The sequence below is a fragment of the Wasmannia auropunctata genome, unplaced genomic scaffold (assembly GCF_000956235.1).
Source record: "Wasmannia auropunctata unplaced genomic scaffold, wasmannia.A_1.0 LD334880.1, whole genome shotgun sequence".
In the NCBI taxonomy this organism is placed as follows: domain Eukaryota; kingdom Metazoa; phylum Arthropoda; class Insecta; order Hymenoptera; family Formicidae; genus Wasmannia; species Wasmannia auropunctata.
This window is the reverse complement of record NW_012028010.1, coordinates 206,840-228,835: the sequence shown is the minus strand read 5'-3', so window position 1 is coordinate 228,835 and position 21,996 is coordinate 206,840. Positions and strand designations below refer to the sequence as shown.

The window sequence follows — 21,996 nt, the reverse complement described above, 5'->3', positions numbered from 1 at the left end:
CACTATTCATTTAAATATTAATTGAATGTACAAAATTTACATAACGATTTAGCTTGAATCTTCCAGCCTTTGCGTGAAATACGCTACTCGAGTAATATCAAATAAAAAATTCAGAATAAACAAACTGCTAAATAATAACTGATGGTAATTTTAATACTATCAAAGCAAATTTACGTACGAGAATTTAGTCATATAATATGGTGCACGAAAGACTATGCATTAATGCTTAAAAGGACGAGGAAAAGGGAGAATGTCAGTGCAGGGGGCCTGATCGTAAAAATAAAATATTCAACTGTAGTGTTTACGCAAATGTATTGCCACAAAATGTACAATATAACTGCAGGTAACTGCGACAACGAGCCATTATGAGTACTAGGGTGCGTGATAAAAAATGCTGGATCTAATATAATACTGGAAGAAGTCCCCCGTGATAACACGTCATCGAATTTTATCCCCTTTAACCCACGGTCTCGTACGTACGTCACGTACACGTTACATAATGCGCGAGAGAGGTATGCTCTCTAAAAATTTATACAAAACTTACAAACAAAACTTTCCAATCAAATAGCGTGCTTAACTATCGTGCCTAACATCAAACTAACAATTCGTCAAATATTAATGTAAATCGTATCTATGCTCTCTTATAATTTATTTCTTACCAAATTTATCTCGATCATCTCGGTGATATTGTGATATTTATAACATAATTGCTACACACAAGATATATAATATATATAAAATTGAATTACTTGTTTATTTAATACACACATCATGCGGAACTTGGAATACGAATCGTAACCGAAGCATGTTCAACACCAATCGATCGTTCCTTAAATTTTTTACGTGAACAATTTGTTCGCATTTTCATAAAAATATAACGTTAAAATACCTAACAACAAATACAGAAAGTGTATTTCTGATTTCTCTCTACGACTAAAAATATCAAATAAAATATCAATCGATTTTTCATGTACGGCTAAACCAGAGATTTTTCAAACATATTTTTTTAGAAACACGTTCTCGGAATATATCACATAGTTTAAATCTGTGGTAAGAAGGAAATATATGTATCAAAACCAAAAAATTTACATGGTGTGTGGTGATGACAGCGTTTCACGCTAAATATATACAGAAATATAGAACCGAAAAAGATGCTATATTCTTTATAAAAAATTGTAAAATCAGTTAAAAGAATTTTATAGCTAAACTGTGGTTATATGATATCATATCGATGTAAACAGTCCTAGAGTGTTTTAATTAACGAATATCTCGAAAATTAAATAAGGTATCAAGAGTATTTGTAGATATTAAACATATTTTTCTAATTCTATTTACATAGAAAATGATGAAATAAATGAAATAAGCCAATACAATCACCAAAGTTTTTCGCACAATTTTTTGTACTTTTAATTGTATTTTTTAATATTCCCTTTTTCTCTCATCTTTCTTATTTCTCTTCTTTCCCCTCGTCTTCTTCCCTACTTCTCTCTTTCTCTCTCCCTCTCACTCTCTCTCTTATATAAAAAAGAAATTTAGTCTTTCATGTAAAGAAAAACGAAAAAAGAATGTAAGGTATAGAAAGTGCAACTGAAATTAATAAAAAATTTGCAGGCAAGCAAGGGGGATGCGCTTTGCTCCTCGCGCAGTTACTGTGACCGAGTCACGCCGCCGCTTGGGGTCAATAACACTCAATATTCCCCTAGGAAGCAGCCCTAACCTTTGGTTAGGGGGTAGTCTTTACCCCCATGTCCCTCAATGGGGAACGTAACCCACGCGAAATACCACGTATCCGAGGAGGGTGGATCGCGTCGCGGTAATTCTCGGAACGATCGATCGGAGTTGCATGGATCGTCAAATAAATGGACGCGAGGCGCGTCCCTTCTCATATGTGTGTATATGGCCGCTCGCGATTCGTGTCACAATAAGATATCTTCCTTTATTTCCCTTTTCTTTTTTTTAATTACATCGCTGACACTCACCAGATATTGCGCGTAATGTTTATGCTTAACGAAGGAGGAGGGACGCCTCTTCTTCTTGCTGGAGTTAGCGGCGGCAGATGTGGCGAGGGTGTAGAGCTTGTCGCCGGACTTCTCCTTGCGGGGCGTCGAGTGGTTCGACTTGTTCGCGGGCATCGCGCGTGTATACGCTCACTTTGTCCCCAGTTGCTTCACCGGCAATTGGCGGGCCTTTCTTTACAGCCGCACGACGAGCCGTAGCCGTCAACGACAATCACTGAAAACGTGCTTTAGCGGTCCAGCGATGAGGGGAGCAGACGGATACGATTGATAACACGGACCGAAACTTTCCTACTACACTCTATCTATACAGGCTATGCACGCAGGTACACGTGCGCGCCGCTGTGTGCGCGCCTATGATGCACGCTCGGGCTACGTTCGGCCCGAAGCCACGCCTCCCGCACGGTTGTTCGACGGACCGCCAAATCGTTTGAATTTTGTGGCGCTTTAAAACAGCCCGAAAATTATAAAGCGGAAAAACAACTTAAGAAATCCCCTTGTATGTATATTTTACACGTACATGATTTTACACGATGGTGTTACAGATAATTTAGCTTAGAAAAGAAGTAAATTAATAAACCGTCCTGTTCGTATCAGCTATTTAGAAATTAAATTCTCCATGAATACACTTAAAAGAGAACAATATATGATTAATATAATGATTTAGAAAAAAATTAATGTAGGTAATTGTGTAAAATGGCGATTGAGATCATAATCGATAAAGACAATCAAATTTTAACACATTATTAAAAGTAACGCATGCTTAAATAAATTGTAATATATCTATAATATACATAATGTGAATTATAGATTTTAGTACTGTTAATAAATTTTGGAACATACACATGCTTGTAGTCCATCGTTTTAATTACACTTTCTGCACTTTATTTAATTTCTCTTTTTTTCCTTATAGGTATCTGCTTATTTTTCAATACTAAAGTAAAAAATAGAAAGAGAGAGAGAGAGAGAGAGAGAGAGAGAGAGAACGAATGCTAATCAAATTTTAATCTCTATATTAATCTCTTATCATTAATATCTTATCATTAATCTCTTATCGTTAATCTCTTTATTACCGACTGTTTTATACATCTGCTTATTTTATTAATACCTTATTTGCTGAATGGAGATGGCAGGAGGGACATCGGTAAATTGTAGCTGCAAACATTCGTTCCAGTAGTAAGCTGCAACCAATAGAAACGCAGCCCAGGTTAAACACTTGTAAATAGTCGCGCTTGAAAAGCCCCCAGTTGATCAACATTGACACATGCGAATTCACTTGGCGTATCTCATATTATGAGATAGATTGCATACAGATAACATTAAAATATTGAAGAATTAGACTTATATTACGTTAGATCTATGATTATCTAGAATAGTAGTACGGAAAACCGACTGTGTCTCTATCTACCCGTTCTTACGTCTTCGAGAGATCAGAAACTCAAGACACGGGCGCGTCGATTGCCGCGCTCCCATTGGTCACGCGCCGGTCACTCGTCAGAGAGGCGAATAGCCGCGCGCGGAGCAACGTGCGCGCGCATACGAGAGAAAACGAAACTTGGCGCACACGACAGAACTACGGCGAGGGGGGAGGGCGGCTGAAACGGGCGGAGGAAAGAGAAGGAGGAGAGGGAGCGACGCGCGGCGGCAGACGGAGACAGTCGACTGGCCAAGAGTTGACCCGTGTTTCTGCGCTCGAGCGCGCCCGTTCCGCTCGCGATTCCCCATCCCCCGCCTGGGCAGGCGAGCAAACTTTAACGCCGCGGAGTCGCTGCCAGCCCGTTCGGTGTGTGTCGAGACTGTCGAGGCGTATTGCGCGTTCCCGAGAGAGTGTCGCGTCCCATCGCCGAAGCCCATCCATCAGTAGTGCCGTGTGTGTCTCGCGCGCGCGCTACCGTTCGCGGGAGGAAGAGAAAAGAAGAAGAGGAAAGAGTGCGCGGTGCAATTGCGTGCCGATATACACCGTAAGGTCGAGGCGAGGTAGTATGATGGTCTGATCGCGGTCTCAACATGACCGTGGATTTTGTCGACTACTTCTGGGTGAGTGATCTGAAGGAATCAATATGTTTCTCTCTCTTTCTCTATTTCGTTGCCTCTTTTCTACTTTCTCATTTTCTTTCCGTTCTCCCGTGTCTAATCTTCTGACAGGCGAAAGTGCGAAATGTCACTCTCGCCCAGTCTCGCCCAGTCGGTCAGCGCGCGTGAATCTAGGTTATGTCGCGGGAGAATGTATCCGTCCGCGCCGTGATCATCTCGCCGTCATGATTCTCGTCGACCCTGCCCTATCCTGCGCCCTTGCCCCCCCTCCCCCCCCGCGCGATCGTTATGCCTCTCGATGCCCGGCTCCGCTCCGGCGACGCGATATACTCGTCAATGAAGTCTCTCTCTCCTTCGTCCCCTTCCTGCCTGTCGTTTATTGTCCTCTCTCGTTCCTTGCCAAAACGTTTTATTGGCCTCTCTCTCTCTCTCTTTCTCTCCTCTTTATCTTTTCTTCCCTTTGTTTCTGATCCTTTTCTGATTTTCTTCCTACTTCCTCATTTATTCTTCCTCTTTTTCATTTTTCCCCTCGTTTTCAGTCCTCTCTCTCTCTCTCTCTCTCTCTCTTTCTCTCCTCTCTTTTCTTTCATTGACTTTTTATTTTCTCTCCTGTCCTTTGCTCTCTTCTACCTCCATCTCTTTCCTTTTTTTTTGTTTCTTTTCCCCTTCTCGTTTCCTCTCTTTCCCTCTTTTTCTTTCTCCTCTTTTCCTCTTTCTTCCCCTATTTCTTTTTCTCTCCGTCTCTTTCTTTCTCTTCCTACCCTCTCTTTCTCCTCTCTTTTACCTTCTATCTACATACTTGTACGTGCGCTTACATTCTCAACCGTTCATCGCGTGAAGCGTGTGTAGAAAAAAAAAAAAAGATATCCTCCACGCGCTCATTGACATGTGCGCTGCGTTCGTAGGTATGCAGCTTGCCAAGTCCCGGCTTACGCGTTTTTATGTGCGAAGTCGCAGGACACCTGCCGCGTGTCGGTTTCTCTCTCTCTCGCTGTTTATACCGTCTCGCAATTAGCCTCTAATTGCGGGAGCATTCACGCACGTTCCTTGCAACGTGTATCTCGGCGAGGATCTTCCAGGCGAACGTTGGAACGCTGGAAATTGCTCGCAAAAAGGAATCCTTTCCCAGGTCGGTCGTATCGAGTTCGCGGCTAACAATGAGACATTGAGTCTCATTGTTTCTCTCTCTCTCTCTCTCTCTCTCTCTCCCCCTCTCTCTCTGTCGTCTCTCAATGTCAAGTAGACATGAACAAAATCTGCCATTAATTTGCTCAATGCCGTTTCTAATGTTTATATTGCCTTTATAAAGCGGTATATTCATAGACCGACTTTATATTCAAGATTATTTTAATTCTAGTCACGGACAGTTTGAAAACACACCATTCAACTAATGAATGATGATACGAATGAAATGACCGTATTAGCGTCTCAAGTTCGTTTAAGATGATCTCGAATATAAGAATTATGAATACTGAATTATGAATACCGGTCTTACAATTAGAGTTTTATAAATGGATCTTTATGGTTATACGAGTATAATATCATTTATATGTATGAATATGTATGTGTGTGTACATATATGTATATATACATACATATATATAAACGGAGAGAATTTTATTTTAAAATTTACTTTAAAAATCATGTCAATCGTAGGACACCATAGTATGTATTTCGATGAATTTTATCTGATTTTTATTTTTTTTAATATATGCTACGACAAATTGTAGTGCTTAGTACAAAAAAACAGAGAAAATCACATAAAATTTATCAAAATACTATGTTGTCTCACAATTAATATGATTTTTAAGATAAAGTTTAAAAGAAAATTCTCTCCGTGTATATACACATATGTATACGTTAATGGTAAATGTAAAGAATATGCATATTTACTTATTTTTATTATTGTGACAAGAGAAGCATAATATTGTTAAAAAGTAATATAAATAAATCTGACTGTATATGTTTCGTCATGAGTTTACTTTAAGAACGCTAAACATTTATTTGAAGCCAATGCTACATATTCTTTTATCTGCAACTCTCAGAATGCACGGTTGTCGATAAGATAGTTGTCACTTCCTTTTTTTTGACACTGCAAGAGTGTCCCGTACAGGAGATTACTTCGTCTGGCTGCATAAGTTTCGCCATGGAGAGTTTCTTTTAAGTTTCTTACACGCTAAAAATTTATTTGAAGCCAATGCCATGGCCAAGCTACATGTTCTTATTTTATCTGCAACTCTTTCTCTCAAAACGCACGGTTGTCGATAAGATAGTTGTCACTTCCTTGTTTTGACACTGCGAGAATGTCCTGTATAGGAGATTACTTTATGATATTTAAAATATCAGGCATTGGCTGAGCATTGTGTTTGCGAGAGATTCTTTTACAATAAAATCAATGCAGAAAATTGAGACGTATAACTGCCGTGAGTAATCGGTACAATAGGATGACAAGGGCAATAATATGTAATGACAGCTTATTACGGCGACGTCACTTGAGCGATTCTGCTCAACGTGGATTTACCACATGATCAGAGTTCAAGTGTTAAACGGCTAAGTGGTCTTAAGTACCATTCCAATATAGTATGCAGTATATTTTTCAGTCGTGTTATATTCTAATTGCAAGACTTTTCTATACAGATTTTCTGATACAGAAATGATAATCTAACTGTAACTTTTTTTCTATTCTTTGTGCTAATTTTTCGATTTTTAAAAATTTAAAACAAAAGAAAGAAGCTATGTCACATTTGCAATTTTAATTATAAATTCTTTGATGAATATGGAATCAATTTTTTCTTAACAAAAATATCAAGCAAAGTCGTTACTCATCGTACTTTTTCATTTTTCACATTATATATCTTTATGATTTATCTTTGAATTAAAATTTCATTCAAGTCAATTAAAGTCTATTTGAAATTAAATGTGGAATATGAATTCGTTGTCTGTTTGCTTTATATTCGAAATTACCGAAAATCTTTTTCAATTGCTTGGAAACACTATTAGAGAATTAAAGTTTTCATTAAGAAAAAATTGATTTTTAATTTATTAGAGTTTATCATTAAAATGAAAGTAGTTAGTGTTATTAATAATATGAGTTATTAGTAGTATTTATGATTCTCTTGAGATTACATTCAGTTATATGTATACACAAATGTTATTAAATTAAATTTAGGGGCTTCTTCACTCTATTTGGTAAAAATGCAATTTTATGAGTGGATTAAATGAAAACATTTTGACGTTAAAATTATATTTATTTATACAGCTTTATATCCAGGAAATTACATAAAGTCACAATTTTCAATATTTTTATATTTTCTATGTAAAATGTTTACCGCCACATTTTGAACAGTGTGCAGTATAACTCTCAAAAACTAGATCTAAATATTAGATACCTTTTTAAATATATACTATTAAAATTTGATAAAAGAAGATTTAAATATTTTAATTTTCTGCAAAAATTTATATCTTTTTTAAGCTTTCCAAAACTTTTTTTAATGCAAAAAATTTTAATTTTTGCAGAAAACTAAAATAAAATTAAAATCTACCTTTATAGTAGATTCTGATAAATAGTACATACTTAAAAAATATTTAGATTTTATATTTTAAATGGATTCTTTACGATTATAAATAAGTTGAAAATCTTTATTTTTAGACGTATTGTTATATAAATAAATTTTCAATATCGAATTACCGTACGTTTTGTTCAATTCATTCTCAAAATAATATTTCCTCCATTGAACGATTAAAAGATCCTTGGGATAATTAAACTACAAGGAATACCATTTTATGAAACGATTTAAATTTGATAAATCGAATTTTAGAGTTAATTGAAACCGAATACTGAAGTACTTTTTTTATTATTCAAGGGCGAAAAGAACAATGGATTTGACGTGTTGTATCATAACATGAAGCATGGTGTAATCGCCAGCAAGGAATTGGCTGAATTTTTGCGGGAAAGATCGGCCATAGAGGAAAACAATTATAAACTCCTTAGTAAGGTAGCGAAGCAGGCGAGCAATAGCACGCAAGGGACATTCGCACCTGTATGGGCCGCTCTGAGAGGTGCCGCCGAGAAACTCGCCGTTTTACACTTCCAAATGGCCCAGCGGGTTTCCGAACTCATAAAAGATGTGTCAAAATATGCGGACGAACTGCACAAGAAACATAAGGCTGTACGTAATTGTATTTCTTTTTCTTGTTTACAACTCGTCGACTGATTACACCTTTTTATTGAAAAATCTTAATATATTTTTCTCATTAATTGCGGTCTTACAAACTAACAATGAGATACGATGTTATTCTTTATTCACGATTGCCACGCTTTGCTGCAAAATACAGTCAGATATACCGTGTCCCATAAATTATCAGTATCCGCCCACAGTTGGGTCAGTAGGTTCTCATCTCGTCAGACAATCGAATCGGCAATGTGCAGAGGTCTTATCTATCAAAGCGCGCGCACAGCATACACAACTAACTGCACTATTGAATTGATTCGCGTTAATTCTTAATCGGAATAGTTTAACTAGCGAATGGCAATACTGCTGTTATGTTGACGTGTACCGATAATAAATCTAGGTGAAGGAAGAAGAATCGTCTACTTTAGAAGTTGTACAAAGTATACAGAGCATTACGGTAACGTTACACAAGGCGAAGGACATGTGTATGCAAAAGCGCCTCGAGTTAGAGAAATTGAGGAAGGACAATGCCAGCCAGAGGGAATTGGAGAAGGCGGAGAGCAAATTCAAAAAGGCCCAAGACGATTACAGGACGCTGGTGGACAAGTACACGGTCATACGAAACGACTTCGAGGCAAAAATGACTCAGGCTTGCAGGGTACTAATTCTGGATTTAAAAAAAAAAAAAGCGTTAGAAGTTAGGCTTCGCGAGAATAAATATTGCTCTGCACGGGCGATTGAGCGATGCGTACTAATCAATGTACGTTTTCGTTACCAAGCGGTTCCAAGATGTGGAAGAGACGCATCTGAAGCACATGAAGGAATTTCTGAATACGTACGCTGACGTTTTGCAAACCAATCACGAGCAGGTCGGCCAGGTGCATATCGATTTCAAACGGCAATGCGTCGATATGACGGTGGAGAAGTTGTTAGAGCAATTCGTTCAGAGTAAATACACGGGTTTCGAGAAACCAGGTAAAGAGAATATTTAAGAGATTTCTTTCTTTCCTTCCCTTTCTTTCTCTGCCCCCGTTCTAATGGACAATGGTACGCCATTACGTGTCTGTAAATCAGGTGTGATCGAGTATGAGGAAGTTATGACGAGTTTAGCAGAAATGACCAGCCACTCGCAGTCGGAAGGCAGCGTAGAGACGCCTAAGGAAACGTCAAAGGGCACCAACGGCGAGACAGGCGTAGCCGGTAACAGTCACAGTTCAAAGAAAGATCAGGGATTAAAGGGGGAGGGTGGTACTTTGAGGGTACTGGACGGGGAAAGGGGAAGGGTGATATTGGAAAAGGATAGAGAAAAAGAAAGACAGAAGGAAAAGGACAGAGAACTGTCACATGCACAAACCACCAAGGCTTCCCGCCGTACTACCTCGCTACTCAACCTGTTCATGTCCAACTCCCAGGGTAGGTTTCTTTCTCTGTCTCTCTCTCTCTTTCATTGAAGTTACCATAGACTTTTTCGAAGTTTCTTTAATTGCAATAGTTTTTGAACCTACCTTGGCTTTGATGCAATGAGATGCTACATCTCGTACGAGACACGTTTTCTTCCCATTTCTCGTAACATTTTTACATTACATCGATACACCTTTACATCTTCATGTTGTTTCACAAAAAGACGAATGCGCTTTCGATCGTTTCGGACGAAATTAATTTTGTTATCATCCAGCGTTTACTCGTGAAACAAGTATCGGCATAGCATTGCAAATATGTCTGGGTAGGCATTTTTAATTTTATATCCGTTAGTACCATATCATTGATCACATTATACACTTGCCCAATTGAATTGCAGCACTCGATCACAGATATATCAATTCGAATAACGAGACGCAGTATAGTTTTTATCGATTTGTTTACGCTTATGTGGTTGTTGTGTTATACTTGCTTATGCGTAACGATCTAACATTAGGTGGAGGATGACATATAGAGTACCATTGTGTTCCAGGGGGTTTGTTTCAATTTTATTGTTAATTGTATTATCATATGTATATTGCAAATTATGTTCTCTTACATGTATATTAGGGGTACTTGTTAAAGATAACTTCACTATTTCGCTCATCCATGAGAAGTAAACAGACGAATAATGAATTAAATTTGCTCGCGCGGTTAATTATCGTGTGCAGGCAGAAAATTTAATGCAACTATATTTTCATATTTTTTTATGCAATTAGTACGATACTTAATATCTCTTTTCTGCCTCTGATTTTTGCATATTCGTGCATTAGTTGCTTTTGTGTTGTCGAGTATTACTGCAATTGTATGTGGCCGAGATGCGAAAATACATATATAGAGATATTACGTGGTCATTAAAAATCTATTCCCACCCCTCTGGAACGCTCTGAAATGCCAAGGTCATTAAAATTCGAATCGGTACAACTAACGTGCATAATAGTGCGACACGGAGCGAGAGGAAAAAAAAGGGCCATCAGTTGATGGGGAGGTGTTCAAAGACGTGAGAATGATGAGTGTTGTTTCAGACAAACAGAAGCAAGCAGGGTCGTCTGGTTCGGCACCTGCCACCCCTCAAGGGAACAACCTGCCTCCTGCTGTTCCACCTCCCAGCATCTCCAGGAACCCTCTCAGAGGATCTAAATGTAACAATTTACATTTTATTCCTATACCCCCTCTACCATACCCTCTCACATTGTTGTTAGAATACGGTATACAACATTAAATTAGAGATTACTGATACTGACGTTAGCTGCCGAGTACATAAAGTAATCGTATTCTGTATTCTTAATTTTCGCTGATACGACAATTAACGATTGCCATGCCTCTGTTCGTATGGTTTCTAACTTATCACGTTCTCTTTCTTTTATTGAAGATACTTGAAGAGTAACGAAACGTAAAATAACTTTGCACACCATTTTTCATCTATTGCCACATTCTTAATCGAGAAATTTTATGCGGACAATCTATTATATGTTGGCTCGAATATGAATGGTCAGTTATTAATTTTTGAAAATTTATAATGCGCGCGCGTGAAAACGTTTATCGTAAATATTGTCACATATAAATTCTCAAGTATTACCTTATTTTGTTATTTAAATTAAGAGGAAGGGGATTTATTTTCTTCCATAATTTACAACAGGATCAGTCTTATTCGAGCATTTCCCATGTAGATCTCTATGATGTTTCTCTATCGGTTGTTCTCTCTTTATGGTGCTCGGTGACAGTGACATTACTTCTTTTTAAATACCTCGTATATTTTCTGGTCGAACAGAACGTAAGTTGGTTAAATAAATTATGTCTACTGACTTATAGTGGTTGCGCGTATTATGATTCCTCCACTGTGCTCACTTTTAGAACAGCGATGTACGTATACTAACATTGTCCAAAACGCTTTAAATTAATGTTACAATTACATCCTCTCTTTCCATTCGAGCTAAACAATTATACATATTTTAACGTAACATTAATTTCTGCTTCACATGTAACACCAATGCAAAATATTTCTTCACTTTGATTTTATTTCCGCGTTTGAAATGGAGATTAAATTTGGAAAGATTCTTATTTTGATTAAAGGAAGAAATATTTTTAGTTTGCATTTTATTAACATTGGAAGACGCTTTTATAGAACATAGGCATATCTAGCATTAGAAATGTATGGGAGTCTAATTACTTTCGTATTTTCATAAAATTTCACCTATAAATTGTTTTTCTAACAATCTCTGTGGGAATATATACATATATTATCCGATTATATAGCGATATATACGATTTGCATCAATTGTTTTACACAACCACGATAAGGGGAAATCTATAAAATTAATGTATTTACACAGTCGAATCATCTACATCGAGTGCGTTCGGTTTGTTGTGAAATCACCATCTAAAAATACTTCGAACTTTTATATTTCTTTTTAGATATAACCGCGGAAGATTAAAGATTAAATAACATGTTGTTCACATAAATGTTGTAGCTCTCAATAGATGTGTTTAAACGTAGCTTCACTTTTGTCTTTCCGTTCATTTTTTTCCGTTTCTCATAAGATCAAGAATAAGTACATGAATGGGTCATACAATCGCGAGACACAGACAGACATCCATATATATATATATATATATATAAAACTTCTTTACATGTCATAAGTGATCCAAATGCTAACACGTACCGCTAATGACCATCCCGAATAGACTTGTAATTACACGGATTATAGCATATAATTCTGTTTCTAAAGTTCATTCTGTAACGTCAGTGCAGTGAGATAAAAATAAAAACAAAAGAAATATGACTAAACTAAAGGGAGTTGGACTTGAATAATGTTGAGATACAAGAGTGGGGTTGGCTACTGACGGGGCCTCAGGTGAGCCGTTTTTATGAAATTCCTAATTTGCATGGCTCACGTGTTTATTACTTACATATTTATTTTCCAAGTGCAGGAGAATATCTTTCTTTCTTTTCCAATAGCGTAATGTGATTCCGAAAGCAACTGTTACCCCGAACTATGTTTCTCGTCGATGACAGTCATTCCCGTAGCATCTTCCGCAGCATTCACGTTTTCATTTGATAGATTACGTTTTTTCTCGTGTAGAATATTTTTCTCTCTCTATCTATCTGTCTGTGGATTGTTCCTCTAAATATTTGTTGATTTTAATGTTCGAGACTATTTTTTTGCATGCAGTGTTAGATTGGCTTGCAGAGGACGTTGTGTCCCTCTGTGTATACAATCTTCCAAAGAGAGGCATGCACGGACGAGAATGTGCAAAAAAAAAAAAAGAAAATGAAACGAAATGCGTTTATTATAGTGTGTCAATGTAGGTTTAGTAATTGTTAGAAAAACAATTTAAGAAGAGAGTAGACGATGCAGATACAGTAGGACTTTTGATGGTGATGGTGCGTGGGATACCTTCATATTTCTACTAACGTGACGTGCTCTACTCCACTACTGAATTTTCTTTTCTGTATACCTCACTCTTTTTGCCATCTGCATCCTTCGTTTGACGTAGGTATTCACTTATTAGTTAGTCGTTATCTTACAAAGCGCTGACATGCATTTTCTCGAAAGATGATACTTGTATTGTAAAAAAAAAAAACATCGTTGGAGATGACGCTATTCTCAATAACGACGTAATTTAAAAAAAAAAAAAGAACATACGCAATTTAAATCAAGATAAATTTATATCCGTAATAGAGGCGTAGATTGATGTTTGCGAGGAAACTCGTGTCAGCATCATGAATGCAGAAGTTAGTTGATTAATTAGAAATGCATACAGGAATGCCAATTAATTATTAACGACATAGGAGGATTTGTTTTGTATTAGATGCTGTTTGATCATGTTGCGCTACATTTTGATCACTTGGAAAGTAAATTCTTCATTTCTCATTAGATTTTTATAAATGTACATTACGTACTGCTCATACAAATGTTGAAACGAAATATAACGATTCTTGTATTTTTTTTTTTTTTTTTTTTTTTATACAAGCAACAGCAGTTCTCGTTCAAACTACGCACTGTATATTCGAGTAGATACATATTCGTGTAGATAGTAATGCAACTATGTAGTTTTTGCTTTTTTCATTTTATTTATTTTATAGTTTAGTCGTGTTATTAAGTAGAAACACCAATATTCTACGATACTTTTTTAATGTCAGCATCGGATATTTTTCTATTATATTTTCGTGAGACTTAGTATCAATTCATACAAATATCTTATTTTCCTTCGTGCAAAATTCTATTTGTGCAGTGGAAAATAATGAAAATAGAATAATAGATGTTGGAATTTATTTCTAAGTATACATACATAAATACTTGATTAGTAGTGAATTTAACAGGAATTTTAGTACCTTAATTTCGCAGCTAGAGATGAATTCATAATTTGGTGTAACTGTAAGAGTGTAATTCGCATAAAGCATACGTTTTTTAAAAAAAAAAAAAAAAGGTAGCTAGTATACATATATCGCAGTACATATACCGTCCTATTGTCTACATTTGCGGTGTCCACGACCAACAGGGTTCCTACGCAGTAGGAGAGAAAAACGAAAGGAGAAGAAGGCGAAGAAGAAGAAGGACCTCGTGGACACAAGCAGCAACAAAGAAGAAAAGTCTGACCTGTCAGTACATGCATGCACAGCAGACCTAGTGCACATATGTATATATATATATATATATACATATATAGAGTCAGTTTCACAACCAGCAGACAAACTATCGATCTGTACTATGAAAACAGAAAAAGAAGTGTACATATTTAAGATTTTAATTTTTTAAATTAAACATACTCTCGCTGGATGTGAATCTATCAGACTCGGAATGCTTTGTTGTTGAATATTCTATTTGTCCGTCCGAGATATTGCATATTATAATTTTCTATCAATCATTATCAATCATGATATACAAGATATGTCTAAAATATTTGGAACATGAGTCTGCAAATGCTTTCTTTTAATATCGAATATCGTTGGATGCTAACGGTCAAATAAACTATTAAATATAGATGAGTGATTATCTGGAAGTTATCAAAACTAAATATTTAGTTGTTATTTTGTAAATTATCAACATTTCGAAAGCATATTTCTGAGTTATAAAATAGTTAAATTATATATTGTCTTTTTTATAATTTCATTATTAAATTCACATATGTGTATATCTCTTCTGTATAAGGTATAATTCTGCATGAGGTAAAATAATTTATTTTGCGAAATATTTAATATATTTAATTCTGCTCATGCATTATATACAAAATAATAGTTCTTAATTTCATGATATTGTCTCCCTATGTACAAATATTATGTAACGTTGCTCGAATATGCTAACATATGTGAAATTGTATTGAAATTTCTGTCGAAATCCACGCCTATATTTGAAAGTAAAAGGATTGCAAAGTTCGAAAAGAAAGCATTCATGGATCCATGTATATAAGCATTATCTTTATCAGTGCAGTAGAATACTTGAATACTCGTAAAAACTTCAGTTATCTCACGTATCACGCCTTATAAGCGCAACAATTGTATTACTTTAGCACGCTTCTAGCATGAAAGAATTTTTATTACGTAATGCACTGGGCCTGCTGGAACTTCCGAAAGTACATTATTTTAAATGATCTGTCACGAACGCAATAGGGAGGACAAGGAAGACAGCAGAAAGTCAGAAACACCAACGCCGGAGGTGGACGAGGACGGTTTTTGTATTAGACCGAAGCCGGATCCGTGGGAAAACGAAAAGGGGTTCTATTCCAGTTCGGATACCGATTCGGAGGATGAGAGGGAGCGTAAGATTCGAGTGGAAATAAAACCTTTGAGCAATGGTGGTGCACCTATGAGCGCTAGTGTGGACGAATTGAGGGCGACAGTGGAAAATTTATCTTTATCACCTGCACCAACAGTAAGTTATACTCTCTGCTGACAAAAATCTCGTATTGTGCGTTATACATCGCGACCAAGACAATTATTTTATATCTTAGAAGAAGGCACAAATATGAAGAGGCATAAAATATTTAAATTTCAAACATGCTTGTCACACAATTTTTTGTCTGAGTCGTAAAAAATATTAATAGTATAGAGTATAAAGAGACCGAGTATGAAATAATATCTGTATTTGATTATTAAATATTGTAAATGTACACAATATCATACAAAAGCTGTGGTATTGCGAGGAAAATTTGAATGAAAAAGCAGGTTAAAAAAATACACGCACACACACACACACACAAGTTGTCCCATTTTAATTTTCGCAATTTTCTTCAAATAGTATAAGAGATATGGAAAAATATTTCAGACAAAAGTACGATTTGAAGGGGGATAAATAATGGTAAAAATAATTTCCGAAAAAACTAATTTTTTACGATTATATGAAGGATATCATCATTTTTTAAAATAAAATAATATTTTTTTACATAATATGGTTCCGTTAATTATTCTGCATATAAAAGTATTAAGATAAAGTTATCGAAAAATCAATAGTTTACAAAATATTATATATGTATGTACATATAATATATTATTTATTAACTTCTCAATCTTTCTTAGATGACTTTTAATGAAAACAATATCCCTTGCAAAAACATGATTGTATCTTTGTAGCCTGTTTTTTCGTCAAAAATTTCTTTCTTGATTTATATCACAATTTTTTGAATACTCAGTATTCGCGTCATTAGGAAAAAAATACCCGGAGCCGCTTCGTTTTTCTGACGATGTGTCTTGTTCGAACAGGGACGTAGAGGATCGAATACTGATTCCGATCATCACATGAAAAGGTCTCAGTCAGTGTCACAGCAATTAGGAGGTAAGCCAAGCTCAGATTTACTTGGCCTAAACTTGTTCAATCCTAGCAGTACGCCGTCGAGCGCGTCGACACCGACCGGCAGCCACCCTTACGCCCCGCTGCAGAGCCCACCGCCACTTTCCACATCGCCGACCCCGTCGCAGCCGCCGCTGCCGCAATCTGCGCCGCCTACACATTCTCATACCCGATTCCCAGGTAAATCCTTTAATTCCTCTATTAACGAGTTTATCCTGCTTGCTGGATAATAAATTCGCTAAGCCACCATCGACCGTGGTGAATAAATGAACTTTTGCGGAACTTGCGAACGTCGAATGACGTTCAACTTATTTAGTATGATACGTATGCGAAAATGGAAAGAATTATTAAGATATGAGTTATAGTTATATTACGCTTAAGAAATTGTAGCATTTGACATTTAATATTCTAATCCAATGTAATTGCAATAGTAGATGATTAATTGTTATATTATATCTGGTAATTATCGATTTTGACGATTGCTCATAAATAAACTCGACGTAGTTAAATTGAAGCGTAGCGAAATTAGAAACAAGAAAGACAAGAGTTTGTAAAAAAAAATCACTTTTTTTCCTTTTTTAGATGGGGATTTATTTTCGGAAATTGGAGACATCACGCCGGCCTTGCCACCTAAGCAGTCCGCGTCCTCGACGCCGACGGGCTCGATCGTGATACCCAGACCGCCGTCGCGTCGAGGAGAAGGTCCGTCGCCACGTGGCAGGATGTCACCCGCGACGATATCCCGCGCCGACAGCGTTGCCAGCCTAGAATTTCGCACTGCTGGCGTGGGCGTGGGTTCCTCGCGGGGACCGTCCCCACTCACGATCGGCCTAGCGGACACGATCCCGCTGGCGGTCGCATTCCACGAGATAGTGCATTCCTACTTTCGTGGCACGGACGAGACGCGATGTCAAGTGAAGCTAAGCGGCGACATGATGCTCTCGTTTCCGGCTGGTATCGTCACAGTCCTGGCGAACAATCCCAGTCCTGCCAAGCTGACCTTCCGCGTGAGGAACACCAACAGGTTGGAGAGGCTGTTGCCGAACAGTCAACTCATCAGCATGTAAGTCGTTTTGGCTAATTTCGCGTTGATCCTCAAAATCGTGAGAAAGCGCGGCTTGATAAGAAAAAAGAGATCGCGGGATGTTCGCAGGGACGCAACTCAGACTACCGTCGATAGTACAATCTTCGAATTCAACATGAGTGCCTTAACTATGTTGCTACGGCGGCAAGCTGAACAGAATCCCTCGGCCTCGTATTTCAATGTGGACATCCTCAAGTACCAGATCAAATGCAAGGAAGGCGCCGGTTCGTGCCCTTTTCAGTTGGTCGCGTATTGGAAGTGTGAGACGAGCCACACCGATCTAAAGGTAATTAAGATACTGGGCCATCTCTATTAAGAGATTGCTTGAGAAAAACAAAAGCGAAAAAGCCAAATCTCTCCTATCTCGCTTGATGTAGCCGTGCTGCGAATTAGATTGTTTCCGATTCTAGATCGATTATAAATACAACAGTCGCGCCATGGCCTCGCCGAGCCCTCTGCTGAATCTCCACGTCGCGGCGCCCATCGACGGCGGTTTCAAGTCGCTCAACAGCAAACCGCCGGCGCAGTGGCTACCCGATACGAATCGCGTATTATGGAAATTCACGGAGCTTTCGCAGCACAGCGAGGGTAACGGAGTCGGATCCCTGAAGGCGCGAGTCGAGCTTGAACGCGGTCCAGGCAATCAGGGCACGATATTCACTCAGTTCAATTGCGAAGGGACCACATTGTCGGGAGTCGAATTTGAGCTTATAGGATCTGGATATCGATTGAGCTTGGTGAAGCGAAAATTTGTGTCCGGTACGTTAAATAATCAGAAATTTTTGAATCACATGATTACGCAAAAATAGATATATGAAGAAAATGATTTTTATGCCATTTAAAATATTTTTTACAACGAGATAATATGTAAAATATATATCAAGTAAAAATTTTACATATTATCTCGTTATAAAATCTTGTAACATCTTAAGACTATAACTTGTATTTACTTATAAAACCGGTATTCGTAATCGATTCTTATATTTAAGACCGTCTTAAGTTATATAATCTTAAGAGATGTTATGAGATAGAGCCGTATTAACATCTCAAGACATTACTTAAGACGGTCTTGACTTAAAATAAAAATCTATTATGAATATCCGAATTAAAATTTAAGTTAAATTTCTTTAAATTTTCTATAAAAATGATATTTTTCGTAAAAGAGTTTCAATGTCCTTTTACATACTATTTATTTGTTAATGAAAAAAGAAAAGATTGTCGAAGGACATAATCTTCGTGATTTTATTTTCACTAGTTACCGAAGTTTGAATTGTTTCAGGAAAATATATATGCGACGGAGATTCGGATTCGCGCTCGAGATATGCCGCGCCGCCATCTAATGCAGATTGACGACTTCCAGAATGGGCGCCTCAATGGGAGAGCCAGCCCATTTAATATTGGTACTTGCTTAATCATTCACTGCCCATATCACGACTATCGTTCGTTCATATTCCGATTATGCGTGGAGAAGCCTGTTGGATACCAAAGCGTGCATCGGCCGAAGAGGTCAAATGGATCTTTTTTGTAAAAATCGTGAAATTGAAAAAACGAGATAGAAAAGGCGTTTTGCACAGCCGAAATGATACGTCTTTTCCAAAACAAAAAATAAACGAGATCCATATTCTCTCTGCGCTTTCAACGCCGAAGTCTTTCAAGTCTTTATTTGTATTAAGCCATACTATATTTTATCTCGATGGGAACATACAATTACATACAATTAGGAAACTTAGAAGTAATACGACGCGTTCGGCGCTAAATATTTGCTGCTATTTTAAGTGCAAAGCCGATTCCTTATTGACTTCGCGTACTAGAACGAACAGGTAGAAACGCAAATCTGACCTTGATGCAGGACGCGCTATGACGAACGTGCATTCTATGTGTTTTATATACAACTTGTATATTTTTTTAATTTTTTATATATTCCCCGCATTGAGGTACTACAACCGTATTAAACTAATAATACTACTGTTTTAACGAAGTTTCTACGAGTAAACAGTACGCGATAAATATATGCGAGCAGTCCTTTCCGTCAAACGAGAGAGGCGATTCTCGCGTGAAGATCTTTGGTGTCCAGCATACTCTCCGACACGGTAACTTTCGCCATTTAACAATTTCTCTCTCTCTCTTTCTCTCTACATAATCAAAATACGTCGCGGCGGTTTTTCTTTTTATCTTACAATTAGTCCTTGAAACAATGTACAGTGCTCTTTATTTTTATTGTTACGTTCTGCGTTATTTTAATGCAATATGTTAGCATTATATATTGTTGATAACCGGTGCGGAAGGAGAGAAAAAAAATGTAAACGACATATAAATGCCGATTAAGTATATCTATATTTAGCATTTATATTTTCGAAAGTAGAGAGCATATTGTTTGCACGTGGCGCGCGAGCCTTTTCGGCGAAGAGATTCTGGCACGTACGCCAATTTTTAGTTGATTTTTATGCGCGCGCGAAGATAATACTAAGTAGTAAGCTGTACGATAAAAGAAGAACGCGAGTAAAAAAAAAAAGTCGTTTTACCGGTGGAAATAACGAGGACAGCGAGGAGCGGTAGCAAGAGAAATAGAGATAAAGAGTTTAAATCAACGATACTTTTTTAAACGTTAGCACATGTTGGATGCGAGACGAATCAAATACGATTCTGTATTTTTGAACGTTTAAATGTTAAAACACAATTTTGACGTCGATAACAGGATTTTAGCTTTAGGTATAGCTGACGGCGAGCGAGGAGGAGTCGTTTATCTAAATGTTTCAAACTGAGATTCTTAGTATTATACGTAAAACGCTGAAAGTTTCGTACCTATTGCGATTGTGGCGCGTTCCGTTTTCGCATTCGTAAGAAGCGTATTTTCTCGTTACAGTTATATTCACACTTGTTCACACACGTCACGTCCATTGCTTTATACAAATTGATTAATTTAATCAACAGTTAGATTACGGAGATATCACGGACTAATGTTAAGGCATTTTTATACAAAACATTAATTCTCAATAAGTAAGTCAATTTTTCCCGAAGGCATTATATAAACGGTCGATTTATTTGTATATCGATAATTCATGCCCGGCGTTGATCAATTATCAATCAATCAATTGACAGATTAATAACGAAAATTAATTGCGACAATCGCGAATGTTCCGATTCTAGATCCAGCAATTGATTTGACAGATTTAGTTCATGCGCAGGATATGTATATTGCAATCATATTTTTGAAGAAATGACGACAATTGATTGTGATAGTAATCTTATTTATTATCGTGCAATATATATTTTGTTTCCTCTGAACATATCTTTAGATTATCTATTATAGTGATGTTTAACTCATTAAAAGCCATTATTATAATAATAATTATTATTATTAGACGAATATGAATTTTTTTTTATTTTTACCAAGCAAAAAAATGTTTTTCCGAATATTACACATATATACATACTGTACACGCGCATATATATAATATATAGTACGCGGAGGCGTGTACATGTGCAAAATGATTTAAAACTCGAAGTCACTAGTTCGGTAAATCATTAGTCGTAAAAAAACAGCAAATGGGTTTACATAAACGTCCTATACATATACGTATTATTTATTAGTTATGGAGCTCTCACGATCGATTTTCATACACATTAAAAGTTTCGAGATTTCTTTATATTTTATTATATCCATTTATACATAATGTGTTCTCTTAGATTATTCAAGTTTTGCAGTTGAATACATAAGTAATTACAAATGACTTTATAAATAATGAAATACAAGATTCAGAATTTTTTCAAATATGAGAATCGATAAGCAGAATCATCCAGGCAATACAATCACATTGAACATTTTAAAAATAGAAGCCTGTCAATATGATTTACCTAAACTGACCAGTAAAATTCATGGTTCTTGACCGATAAAAATTATTTGATTATAATGTAATATTGTTTATCGTACTCGAGATTTATTTTTTATTGGAATCAATTTCTTAGTCGTTCTACGATCATGATTATCAAGGTATGTACTTGAAAAGATATTACAGTTAAAACGAGAAAAAAATTAATTTTGATTTATTTCGATAACGGTTAGTTATATATTTAGATAAACTGATTTGTTTTTTTATACGATTAATCATTTTTTAGGCTAATGACTTCAGCTTTTGAATCATCCTGTTTATATAAGTAATAATACATAATTATAATTGTTTTAGAAAGATTTGACCTATTTAAAAAAGAAAAAAGTTAAATATCGTAAAATTTAAAGGATTATTACTGAAACAATTTTATTCGTAATATATATGTACATACATATGTACAGAATGTTCCATTTTAATTGCATACATCTTTTATAATTTTGAATAAAACAAAGATGTATCAAATTTAATTCGGAGAGAGAAAAAGACGATTTTGAATTCTTCGAAAGTAGAAATTTTCAACGTCATTTAAAGATTTTTCTTCAGTTTTAAATAATT

The 21,996-nt window shown here is 36.4% G+C and overlaps 2 protein-coding genes across 5 annotated transcripts in view; one reads left to right on the top strand and one right to left on the bottom strand.

The window, feature by feature from the left end:
• LOC105457883 (flocculation protein FLO11) overlaps nt 1-2,316 on the bottom strand; it is a 62,323-nt gene extending 60,007 nt beyond the window's left edge. The window contains exon 1 of the mRNA XM_011702806.1: nt 1,980-2,316. Coding sequence (XP_011701108.1) covers nt 1,980-2,132 — 153 coding nt within the window. The 5' untranslated portion in view covers nt 2,133-2,316. The remainder of the gene's footprint in view (nt 1-1,979) is intronic.
• Nucleotides 2,317-3,637: 1,321 nt separating this feature from the next.
• On the top strand, nt 3,638-21,448 carry LOC105457882 (F-BAR domain only protein 2). Of its 4 annotated transcripts, XM_011702804.1 has the most exons (14): nt 3,638-4,052; nt 7,913-8,218; nt 8,622-8,879; nt 9,001-9,196; nt 9,296-9,634; nt 10,705-10,821; nt 14,183-14,282; nt 15,291-15,552; nt 16,380-16,429; nt 16,502-16,647; nt 17,050-17,530; nt 17,621-17,837; nt 17,962-18,310; nt 18,831-21,448. In XM_011702804.1, exons 1-14 carry the CDS (start codon nt 4,023-4,025, stop codon nt 18,899-18,901), a joined length of 2,922 nt encoding a protein of 973 aa, XP_011701106.1. In that variant the 5' UTR covers nt 3,638-4,022; the 3' UTR covers nt 18,902-21,448. The 4 variants fall into 4 exon arrangements, with proteins under 4 accessions (XP_011701106.1, XP_011701105.1, XP_011701104.1 ...); XM_011702803.1 differs by having other exon boundaries at nt 14,183-14,273; nt 16,380-16,647; XM_011702802.1 differs by having other exon boundaries at nt 16,380-16,647.
• The last annotated feature ends 548 nt before the right edge of the window (nt 21,449-21,996 follow it).

Bases quoted from the DNA above. Each gene is read 5' to 3' on its own strand.
- LOC105457882 (XM_011702802.1), top strand. From the start codon at position 4,023: ATGACCGTGGATTTTGTCGACTACTTCTGG. The intron at 16,648-17,049 runs GTAAATCCTTTA...TTCCTTTTTTAG, and splicing joins TTCTCATACCCGATTCCCAG to ATGGGGATTTATTTTCGGAA. The intron at 18,311-18,830 runs GTACGTTAAATA...GAATTGTTTCAG, and splicing joins GAAGCGAAAATTTGTGTCCG to GAAAATATATATGCGACGGA.